This window comes from Eschrichtius robustus, chromosome 2 (genome assembly GCF_028021215.1).
Source record: "Eschrichtius robustus isolate mEscRob2 chromosome 2, mEscRob2.pri, whole genome shotgun sequence".
Lineage (NCBI taxonomy): Eukaryota > Metazoa > Chordata > Mammalia > Artiodactyla > Eschrichtiidae > Eschrichtius > Eschrichtius robustus.
The window spans coordinates 52213087-52225624 of NC_090825.1; the positions used below are offsets into that span (position 1 = coordinate 52213087).

At 35.2% G+C, this 12538-nt stretch overlaps 1 protein-coding gene across 8 annotated transcripts in view; it reads left to right on the top strand.

Moving 5' to 3' along the window:
* The window catches only part of ERBIN (erbb2 interacting protein), a 112051-nt gene that overhangs the window by 68019 nt on the left and 31494 nt on the right, over positions 1 to 12538 (top strand). For all 8 annotated transcript variants that reach the window (XM_068535425.1, XM_068535427.1, XM_068535430.1 and 5 more), the window contains exons 9-14: positions 1600 to 1674; positions 4055 to 4199; positions 5511 to 5583; positions 5887 to 6016; positions 6340 to 6455; positions 7950 to 8019. In XM_068535425.1, coding sequence (XP_068391526.1) covers positions 1600 to 1674; positions 4055 to 4199; positions 5511 to 5583; positions 5887 to 6016; positions 6340 to 6455; positions 7950 to 8019 — 609 coding nt within the window. The remainder of the gene's footprint in view (positions 1 to 1599; positions 1675 to 4054; positions 4200 to 5510; positions 5584 to 5886; positions 6017 to 6339; positions 6456 to 7949; positions 8020 to 12538) is intronic.

Genomic DNA, 12538 nt, shown 5'->3' on the forward strand with positions numbered 1-12538 from the left:
TAATTTTACTTAATAGCTAAAAGGAAAACATTGAGTGAAACAACTATTATTTTCACGTTGGTAATGAGACCTCAGGATCGTGTTTTTGCTTTGTATGCAAAGTAGTATGATGCTAAATCAAAAAGGAAAGAAGTATGTAAGCAGTTTTTTTGTCTTCAGTCATTGCTCCAAGAGAACTCAGAAAAATAAGCTAGATAGTTTTTTGAAGAGGAATTCATTAACAATAATATCATCATCATTAAAATTTTTACATTATGTTTACAAGCTCTTTTTTTAAAATTGCTGTTAAGTTCCAAATGATAGTCTTTAAGAACAAGAATTTCTCAGCACTGCCAGCTGCATGATTGCCCTTTGGATATTGTATTGTACATTTGCTCGCTAAATAGACAGCTTTTCAGCTGAAGTCACTGGAGGAGCATGGTGGTTTTGGGTATCACATGTTTTTTTCTAAAATATGCTATTTTATATTCTTTATGATATTTTAATTGAAGCTGGTATATGATGACTTTTACTCTGTTGTAGAAGTTTTTACTCCTTGAGAAAAAATGAATAAATATTCTGTGCTTCCTAAATTATCTAACTATTGTACATTTTCTCAGTATTTGTCTTATATGTATTAATCTATTTCCATATTAACTATTTGAAAATTCTAAATTATTGTTTATTTTATGAATCAGAGCATCATTCAGAATCATTAATTTTTGTACCATTTCCATCTTCCAACATTACACATTAAAAAAAAATTACTATTAGAATTGTAACAGGTAAAGCACAGAAAGAGATTTCTTTTAATACAATTTAAACCTAGAGTTCTTATCTATACTTAATGTTAACAGTAAATCTGAATGACATGCCTTTTATGTATTACTCATGTTATTATGGTGATTAGATATGATGACACTCCATGCCATCATACTGTCAATGATTGGACACAGGTTTGTGGGATGACAGAAATATCTTCAAAGGATCCATTCAGAAGAGCCTCCAAGGGTGAATACCTAAGAGCAAATTTTGCCTGAATACCAAAGTCCACTACATCTTTTAAATTTTTTGGTCCTCAACATCATGTTATGAACAGTATTCTACCATGTAATTGCAGGAAGCTGAAGATAACATAATATGCTTATCATATGATTATGCCTTGGTTTACTTACCTTTCCCTTATTGGACTTTTAGGATGTATATTGCCTTATTTCTTTTTTCCTCCCTCTAGGTCATCAGAGAATATATTTTTTTTTTTTTTTAAGATTCCCTAAAAGTCTACATCTTTTTACAGATAATGATTGAGAGTATCTTTTTATTGTATTCTTGAAAGTAATGGGTCTTGTTTTATTTATTAATTGTATAAATACTTGAGCCTGTTATGTAATCAAAAGCTTAAAGGAGTTTTATGTAATCTGTTATGGAATATCTGTTTAGTAATATTTGTGTAATAACTATAATATAGTGGAAAGGCTTGAGTCTTGGCTCTGCTTTTTTTTTTTCCTCCTAATTTTTTAAAGTGAAACTTATCATTAGAAATTCCCAGGGGAGCTTCTTTTGCCAACTAAATATATTCAAGTAAATTAATATATTCCCCCCTCCCCCCGATCTAAATAGCCTGAAGTACTTGAGCAGCTAAGTGGATTGAAAGAATTTTGGATGGATGGTAATAGACTGACTTTTATTCCAGGGGTACGTATATCATATTTTAAAGACTTTCCTTATTGCTGTCTATCCTTTGCATTTTTATGAATTATACATTTTCAAATAAATTTTAATTAGTTTAAAAATGATTACTTAATTAATACTGTTAGATAGAAGCAAATTACATTTTTTTAAATTGTCAACACATTCTTTTTTTTTTTTTTTTTTACAATGTTGTGTTAGTTTCAGGTGTACAGTAAAGTGAATCAGTTATACCTATACGTATATCCACTCTTTTTTAGATTCTTTTCCCATATAGGTCATTACAGAGCATTGAGTAGAGTTCCCTGTGCTAATCAGTAGGTCCTTATATGATATTTGTCTTTCTCTGTCTGACTTAGTTCACTCACTGTGACAATCTCTAGGTCCATCCATGTTGCTGCAAATGCCATTGTTTCATTCTTTTTTATGGCTGAGTAATATTCCGTAGTATATATGTACCACATTTTCTTTATCCATTCCTCTGTTGATGGACATTTAGGTTGCTTCCATGTCTTGGCTATTGTAAATAGTGCTGCAGTGAGCATTGGGGTGCATGTATCTTTTTTTTTTTTTTTTTTTAAGTCCTTCCATCAGTTATTTATTTATTTATTTATTTATGGCTGTGTTGGGTCTTCGTTTCTGTGCGAGGGCTTTCTCTAGTTGCGGCAAGCAGGGGCCACTCCTCATCGCGGTGCGCGGGCCTTACACTATCGCGGCCTCTCTTGTTGCGGAGAACAGGCTCCAGACGAACAGGCTCCAGACGTGCAGGCTCGGTAATTGTGGCTCACGGGCCCAGTTGCTCCATGGCATGTGGGATCTTCCCAGACCAGGGCTCGAACTTGCGTCCCCTGCATTAGCAGGCAGATTCTCAACCACTGCGCCACCAGGGAAGCCCCCATGTATCTTTTTTTAATAAATTTATTTATTTGGCTGCGTTGGGTCTTTGCTGCTGCACATGGGCTTTCTCTAGTTCTGGCAAGCGGAGGCTACTCTTTGTTGCGATGTGTGGGCTTCTCATTGCAGTGGCTTCTCTTGTTGCAGAGCACAGGCTCTAGGCATGCGGGCTTCAGTACTTGTGGCACGTGGGCTCTAGAGTGCAGGCTCAGTAGTTGCGGCACATGGGCTTAGTTACTGTGCGGCATGTGGGATCTTCCCGGACCAGGGCTCGAACCCATGTCCCCTGCATTGGCAGGCGGATTCTTAACCACTGCGCCACCGGGGAAATCCCCATGTATCTTTTTGAATTATGGTTTTCTCTGGATATATGCCCAGGAGTGGGATTTCTGGATCTATACCATATTTATAGAGCTACATATGGTAGTTCTATATTTAGTTTTTTAAGCAACCTCCATACTGTTCTCCATAATGGTTGTACCAATTTACATTCCCACCAACAGTGTAGGAGGGTTCCCTTTTCTCCACACCCTCTCCAGCATATATTGTTTGTAGATTTTTTGATGATGGCCATTCTGACCGGTTTTGTAGAATCAAAACCGTTTTTGTAGATCTGGTTTTGTACAATCAAAATTGTAGTTTTGATTTGCATTTCTCTAATAATTAGTGATGTTGAGCATCTTTTCATGTGCTTTTTGGTCATTTGTATGTCTTCTTTGGAGAAATGTCCATTTAGATCTTCTGCCCATTTTTTGATTGGGTTTGTCAACACATTCTTGATTGAAATTTTAAAATTTCTGTAATAAATTTTTGTAAAACACAGTTGACCCATGAACAACGCAGGGGTTGGGGGCACTGACCCTCTGTGCAGTCAAAAATCTGTGTATAACTTATAGTCAGCCCTCTCTATCTGAGATTCCTTCATTGTTATGGGGTTCCTCCTCTGGATCTGCGGTTCTGCATCCACAGATTGAACCAACCACAAATAGTATAGTATTGTAGTATTTACTGTTGAACATCTATGTGTAAGTAGATTTGTGAAGTTCAAACCCGTGTTGTTCAAGGGTCAACTGTCAGTCTCTTTTAATGCCATGGAGTGTGTCCTTCCCAGCGGTTGCAGTTGACTTTATATCTTATTTCATTTTGCCCAGGGAATTGTTGAAGTAAGCTATTTTCCATGTAGTTTCTTAGCAGCTGACATTGTGTTCATTCTCAGACCTAAAGCCATACGAATCCCCATATTTGCTCTCCCCCTTGCAAATGATGGGCAGCTAAGTTCCCAAAGAAAAGTATATGTCTGCTGGGCTAACATTAGTAGGAGCTCTTAGCTTTATTACTGAATACATTACTAATAGCATTAAAAAAAAATTATGAATCCTCTCATATAAACATTTAATTTTAAATTATAACTTGGCATTAGGTTTATTATCTAAACTTTTCACCACTTACTGTTGATGGAGTCATTAGATTTACTTTTTTTTTTTACTTACAGTTTATCGGTAGCTTGAAACAGCTTACATATTTGGATGTTTCTAAAAATAATATTGAAATGGTTGAAGAAGGAATTTCAGCATGTGAAAACCTTCAAGACCTCCTATTATCAAGTAATTCACTTCAACAACTGCCTGAGACTATTGGTTTGTATTGCTCTCTAAATCATGTAATTAATATTTGCTAATATAAAATATGAGAAACTTAATGCCATTGCTTGATTCAGAGCTTCCATATATCAAATTTTATTTGTTATGAGATAGTTTTACTGTTCCCTGAAGTCACAGATCTTATTTGAATTTTTTTCTGATGTGATCAGTTATACAATTTACTCTTTTGTTGACATTACTGTTTTTCTTTACTTTAAGGAAATGTCATTTTTATCACTGCAATAAAGTTTAAATTCTTTAAAAGAGTTTAATTTACCCAAATTTGGTTTAACTCTTGATCGTGGCTATTATCTAGTAACTTTTTTCAATCTTAACTACATTTTAGACTCACAAGAAGACAGCCACATAAGCAAAATCCTACGAAAATCTATGCAGTTAACCCTTGAACAACGATGGCGTTTAGGGGGCCAACCCTCTGCACAGTGGGAAAATCTCATATAATGTATAGTTGCACCTTTGTATCTGCATTCATTTCCTCCCTATCCATGGTTCTGCATCCATGTATTCAACCAACTGTGGGTCATGTAGTACTGTAGTATTTACTATTGAAAAAAATCTGCATGTAAGTGGATCCGTGCACTTTAAACCTGTGTTGTTCAAGGGTCAACTGTGTTTGTGTAATTGTTTGTCTGATGATGCATCAAGGAAATTGAATTATCTTAAAGAACCAAAAACTTAAATCTTGGCATCTTCATGTTGTTTAAATATAAAAATCAGAATTATTTTTACATATTTTTCAATTGAATTGCATAACTGTTTTAGCTCAGGTTACATTTTGCAAACTCTACCATAATTTATTCAACACTTTTAATTTTAAATTAAACTCCATTTTTATTGTTTTAGTATTTAGTATACGTACAATATGTAGAATAGTTTGTTATACACTTAAGAAAACTACGGTCATAGTACCACTTCTTTAATCCATTGATACCATAAGTTTGTATTGTGTATCTTCACTGTGCCATCACGGCATTGTTTTAAGGAGCATGGCTACCACAGTGAGCAGAGGGAGACAAAAAGTACATACTTTTATGAAGCTTACATTTTAGTGAGGGTTAAATCGATAAATATACACTACTGTTAAGAGGTAGTATGTATGTGAAAATTGTAAATACAGGGTGAGGGAATAGAGAGTTGGTGGGGTTGGGGTGGTATCTATTTTAGATATGTTGGTTTTTAAAAGTTCTTTATGATTCATGTCAAATGTAATATGTGCTCACATTGACTGTTGGTTGACTTGATTCTAGTTCAAGATGGAAAATTGTATATTATTTCTTCCCTCAATAGGTTCATTGAAGAATGTAACAACTCTTAAAATAGATGAAAATCAGTTAATGTATCTACCAGACTCTATAGGAGGGTAAGATTTTTGTGTATTAATAGAACTAGAAGATTTTTCTTTCGGTTCAGCATGCCATATATTGTTTTCAGATAATTGTTAACATCTAAAGGAGATTCCAAAAACATTTAAATAAGCAGTTGGTTGCAGGTTGGGTTTATTTATAATGAAGACAGGCTGATTTTTTTATAGGTGAACTTTAGTTTAGTGGAAGTAGATTTTCTCTAGGTTGGTTAAAGTCAAGCTCAAATAGTCATATGTTCTTAAGTTTTGAATGATATACAGGCCTTTTGTTAAAATATGTGCTTTCTTTTTTAATTAAAGGTTAGTGTCAATAGAAGAACTGGATTGTAGCTTCAATGAACTTGAAGCTTTGCCTTCATCTATTGGGCAGCTTACTAATATAAGAACGTTTGCTGCAGATCATAATTACTTACAACAGTTACCCCCAGAGGTACTGTATTTAAAATTTATTTTGAATTTTTATTTTTTCTAATTATTAATTATAGCTATCCAGTGTGGTTTTCTTTATTTTCTTTCAGAAATAATTTTGTAACTAAGTTATTTATTTTCTGAATAATAATTAGCTATATTGATTTTCAAGAGATACCTAAATACTTTTCTTCATACATGAAAGTTAATAGTTGAAAAGGGAAAGTATAATTCCTTTTATAAATGAGAAGAGTATTTTTTATAACTTTTGAAAATGATGCTTCACTTAATGTCTGTTAAGCAGTAGGCGAAGTTTTGATCCACAATTCTGTGTTTCTCTTTCAGATTGGAAGCTGGAAAAATATAACTGTGCTGTTTCTCCATTCCAATAAACTTGAGACACTTCCAGAGGAAATGGGTGATATGCAAAAATTAAAAGTCATTAATTTGAGTGACAATAGGTTTGTAACAGTGTAATTCATCATTTGGTTTGTAGAAGACATCTATTGGATGAAATTAAAATTTCATTATATGTGTTAGAAAATCTAATGCATGTTTTTCTTTTCATATATAGTTTTGTTTTTTTGTATAGTATTTTCATTTGAAAGAATGATTTAATTTTACCTGATGTTAATTATCGTACTGTGGTTATTTGTCACAGTTCATTTTATGTTGACTTTAGCTATATAGTCTTAATTATCTCCTTATAGTAGCCATTTTTATTTCTAAAGTCAGATCTTCACCTTAATACTGCTGTTGAACAAAGCAGCTTTTAATCTAATCTACTCCTTGTATTAATCTGGGCAAAGGTGTGATTAGACACCCACTCAAATAATTTTGGACAACACAGCCAAGGTATAGAGCAAAATAGATCACAAATTGGAACAATGTTTAAGTTAACAGATTGTCCATAATTTTTTCTGATGTAAAGATACTCATAGTGATAAAAGAACATTGTAAGAGCATTTTTACATTTTGCTTTTGTAGTATCTTACAAAGTATTCAAAACAGCCTTATAAAATAATAAATGGGTATTCCCATTTTATGGAGGAGAAAATTACGACTCAGATTTAAGGTGATTCACATAGCTTGTAAGATAGAGCTTTAATGTAAACTCAGTTTTCTGACTAGTTAGCGTATTCAGACTGTTCCATTTTATTTAAGAAGAACTACTGTCCCTGCCCCCCCTTTTAAATTATTAATTATAGCTATCCAGTGTGGTTGAAAATTAAATCCTTACAATTAAATCCCTTTTAAAATTAAATTCTTGTTTCAGCCCATACTTTGTCCCCTAAAACTAGAGCCCTACGTTCCAGCACCCTAGGTTTCTAGAGACCTAGATTCCCTAGGTTCCTTGGAAGTTAGGCATAGAATAGATAGGCATAAGACAGAAGGTTTAAGTAGGGTGCTGTTCCAATTTAGCATTCTACTGAGTATTGCTATTACTTTGTTTTTACTCATTATAGTGTTAAGATAGTCTTCTTGAGTATGAAAGTGCTGGGTCACAATGAAATAAAAAGAGTGCAGTATTTATAACAAGCTCTTACTCAGAGTGGTTCCTATAACAGTTTGTTCTCAGTAAAGGCAAGTAAAACATCCAAAGCAATTTTATGAGACATTGTTTAATTTGTCCTTGCCTTTGCAGTAAGGTAGGGATAGTTACCAGTTTTTCTTAGCAGATAATTTTTTTTGAGGTTATTAGATTATCTATTTTTTCCCCCAATCAAATTGATTCAATTGAATTATATTTTTAAAATTAATTCTTATAAAACTGAATAGTATTTTGTCTTATATCCTGTTCAAAGACCTATACTGGGTTTTCTCCTGAATTAAATGTTTTTCTCCTATTTTCATATGCAATAATATAACATTGTTTAGAAGACCATTAGATCTAGCTCTCATTTTAACATTTCTTATTTTTAAAGTTTAATTTTTGTTTGTATTTTTTCCCACAGATTAAAGAATTTGCCCTTTAGCTTTACAAAGCTACAGCAATTGACTGCTATGTGGCTCTCAGATAATCAGGTAGACATTCTGATTTTGTAAATTGATAGAATTCCAGTTATTCTATATGATTATGCATTCTAATTTACTTAGGATTATTTAACAGCAGTTCTAATCTGGTACACATGTAAAGACATATGTATAAGGAAAATACTGGAAAATACTTACATACAGATAATTTTTTGTGAAATATGTGTAGATTCATGAACGGTAAGTCCTTTGGAGCTTGTCTAACTTCTATATCTGTAAAAAGATAGATTAGGACAGAACTCTCCCTAACTTTTTAACATTTTTATAGAGACTCTCTGTGGCTTATATCTGTATAAATTTGATAATTTAAAGTATGCTTCTAATCAAGCACTTTGACAAACCTTGAAGAAGTATTTCTCAGGAATTAAGACTTGTTCCTTGGACTTTCCTTTGTTTGACAAACATTTATTGAAAGCTTACGGTAGGACCTGAACTGCTCTGGGAGCTGGATTTATACTGATGAAGCAAATAGAATCTTCTTACATTCTCATTGAGTTTACATTCTCATGGGAGACAAGGACAAATAAGTAACTACATAATAATGTTTCAGAATTACAGAGAAAAATAAAGTTTGATAGGCATTGGAACAACCCTGCTATTGGAACCCTGATAGCAGGGTTGGAGTAAACATCCTATTTTAGATAGAGTGATATAGGAAGTATCTGTCTGAAGAAGGGAACAGTAAAGCAGATTCTCAAATGAAATTAAGAGTGAGCCATGCTGGGACTTCCCTCATGGCGCCGAGGTTAAGAATCCGCCTGCCAATGCAGGGGGACACGAGTTCGAGCCCTGATCCAGGAAGATCCCACATGCTGCGGAGCAACTAAGTCTGTGCACCACAACTACTGAGCAGCTAAGCCCATGCGCCACAACTACTGAGCCTGCGCTCTAGAGCCCGTGAGCCACAACTATTGAGCCCACACGCCTAGAGCCCGTGCTCTGCAACAAAGAGAAGCCACCGCAATGAGAAGCCCGCGCACTGCAATGAAGAGTAGCCCCCGCTCATCGCAGCTAGAGAAAGCCCATGCGCAGCAACGAAGACCCAACGCAGCTAAAAATAAATAAAATAAATAAATTTATTAAAAAAATAAAATAACTTACAGCTCCTTTCAGAAAAAAAAAAAGAGTAATAGGATTAAAGAAAGGGGAAGAGCGTTCTGGTTAGAAAGAATATCATGAGCCTAAGCGCTTATTAGTGAAGCAGTGTTGTATATTCAGTACCGCTACAAGTGGTTTTATAACTAGAGCATAACTTGTGAGATGGAAGAGTGGGATGTGAGGCCACAGAGGTGGACACAGATCAGGTCATGGAGGATCACATATGCCATACAAAGGAACTTGCATTATATTTCAAGGATGGCAAATAGATTTTTTTAATCTTGCATGTCAACTTTGATAAATTATGATTTTTTTAAAGGATTCTAAGGTCACATTCAGGCTCAGTGGAAAATTGTTGTGATTAGGGTGACTGTAATTTATTGTCTATTTTAGGACACTTGATAGTGAAAGGGGCCTTTATGATAAGTGTCAGAATAGCATGTGTAAAATGGGAATGTCCCAGGCAACCTGGATGTTTGGTCATTATAGTCATGGTCAATTATTCATATATGTTACCAGTTTAAGAGAGGTGGTCCTGGGATTACATGTCAGCCCTACTACAGGAGATAAGAAAGCTGTGTAACATATGAGCAGGCAAGTGGCATGATCAGACTGATATATTAGAAAGGCTTTGCAGCCTGCATTATGGAAGATGGATTTAGCAGGGGGTGGTGCCAAGCAGGAAGGCCAGAGAAGACCTATTGGAGGGCATTGCCATACTCAAGGCAACAGAAAGTGTTGGCTGAAGTAGAGTAATGATAACAGGGCCCGGGAAAATACTGTCTACTTAGGGCATAACTTAAAAGGTCACATCAGTGGAACGCGTGAAGAATGCATGTATGTGAGAAGGAAGAGTAAAAGCAAAGATGAGCCCCAGAGATGTGGCTTGAGTGACTAGGTGGATATTGATACCATAACCAAGATAGAGAACCACAAGAGAAAGAAATCTGTTTATGGGAAGATGTGAAGTTCTGGTTAGGTTTATTGAGTTTGAAGTACCTTTGGTGTATCCAGGTAGGCACGCATGGAACAGTTCAGGTGGCCTTGGACCACCCCCACCCGCACCCAAACCCATCGCCTTGTTTTCGACTGTGGTTTCTGTGCTCTTGGTTTCTCCACTCTCTTAATTTTTAACCTCCAGGGGTTCTCAAAATTGCTCCTGAAGGCATGATTTTTTCCCCAGTACTATTATAGATTTATTCCTTTCATTTGTAAAATGTATTTAAAAGACTTGTAACATGAGAAGAGATGTGTGTTCAGTCCATCATCTTAATCACTTTTTCTTGAAAGTGGTTTCATAGCTTTTTATTATTTTGTCAAAAGGGGTTATTATCAGATTATTTTTTTAAATGTTAGGGATAGATTAATCCTGAGGAATACTAACATTTAAGTGGCAGGTGGGTTAATAGGCTTAGAAAGAGTGGCCATACCCCTATGGCCGCTCTTTACAAGGAAAACTATATGGTGGTGTTTTTACGTTAAAGGTGAAGCAGCTGGCCTAAAGGAAGGAGTTGCAACAGGATAAATGCCAATGAGAGGTTCATTCACATGAAGTCTGAAAAATATCCATTATATTTTGGCAAGTTATACCTATCTTGCCAACTTATCTTGACCATAGCTAATGCAGTTTTTGAAGTATATGTCAAATACCAGATTGAAGTAGTTTAAGGAATAAATAAATGAGAGAATGGAGACATATGAATGTTGATTAGTCTTTTAAGAAGGTTGGATAAGAAAGAACAGGAGTGGAACATAAAGAAATTGGTAGCTAGGGACAAGATAAGAGAGCATGTTTATAGGTTGTTGGAAAGAGGCTCTATGGAGAATGAGATTAAGGATATTAGAGAGTGATGGATAACTGGAGTGGAAGCTGATGGAATCAAAGGCTCTGGCAGGGATTCTTACATTCTTCAAGGGATCTTGTGTATGAAGTTTGAGAGGGAGGGCTAATAATCTACATGGTGAAACTCTTAGAATGTAGCAGTTTCCAAACTCTTAGCAGTTCTTGAATCCTATTTTTATTTAAAAAAATTTTTTTTGAAAATAATATCTTCTTCAGAATACAATTTAGGAAGAATTTTCAAGCAACATTGGGAGTCTGTTGAAGTTTGTTACCACAGACTTATTGTTAGTACTAATTTGCTCAGTTGTGTGATACAGAGAAAGCACACAATTAGAATAATTCTGGGTTGCAGCTTTGCCAACCCAGGTGCAAGAGAAGGACAATGCAGCAAGGTCTTGATAATTGGCAGGAAAGTGGTCATAATGAGATATAGTCAGATATGAAAAGAGAAGCAAAGACAGGAAAGAATGATGGTGATAAAGTAAAAAGTTCAAGAGAGTGGCAGTCTTGGTGGGGTTGATGAGCAAGTCTTGTAGGAGCAATGAAGTGAGAGATCTGCATGGTGTCTATGTTACCATGCTCTGCTGGTTGTCCTTTTGACAACCACGCCTTAGTTCCCTTTTCAGGAATTTTTTTTCTGCCAGTATCTTATATGTCGGTGCCCCTCATGGTGCTCTAGGCTCTGCTTTAGTTACTTTCCTTATACTTTCCTCTGGGAAAGATGCAATTACTGACTATATCATCATTATTCCTAACAACTGTCTTCAGCCCAGTTCTCCTTCCTGAACTTCACACTCACTGTCTACTTAACATTGCCCCCCTAGATGTCTCAAATTCAACCAACCTAAAACTGAACGTTTCATCTGCTCCAAATCTTTTTCCTTTCCTGGGTTCCCTAGATCAATAAAAAGTACTTGCTGGAGACAGAGACCTGGGAATGCAATTCTTAACTACTGTTTCTCCCTGTACTTCAGTACAATGAATCACCAAGCTCTGTTTAGTCTTAACTCTTAAATATATCAGATGTTTTTGTGCTTTGCTTTATCCCTGCTCCCCCTTCCCTTAAATACAGTCCACCATCATCTTTCAGTTAGACCTGCACTGTCCAATGCAATAGACATGGTCATGTGACTAGTCCAAATTGAGATGTGCTGTAAGTGCAAAATATACACTGAATTTTCTATACTTAGTATGAACAAAGAATGTAAAATCACATCAACAATTTTTATTATCGATTACACATTAAAATGACAATATTTTGAATATATAAGTTTAAATTAAATGCATTATCAAAATTAATTTAATCTCTTTTTACCTTTTAGAAACATGTGGCTACCAGAAAATTGTAAATTATCTATGGTTCTCATTTTTGTCTCACATTATATCTCTATTGGACAGTGTTCGCTTAGACTATTGAGGTAGCTTCCTGATAGGTCTCTGCCTCGGGTGTTGGCACAGCCCCTATCTCTTATCACCCTGGTTCCATTCAGAACCACACTGCGACTCAAGTGACCCTTTAATCTTGTTCTAGCACTACCTGCTTAAAATGCCTGCTCATCCTCTAGCTTC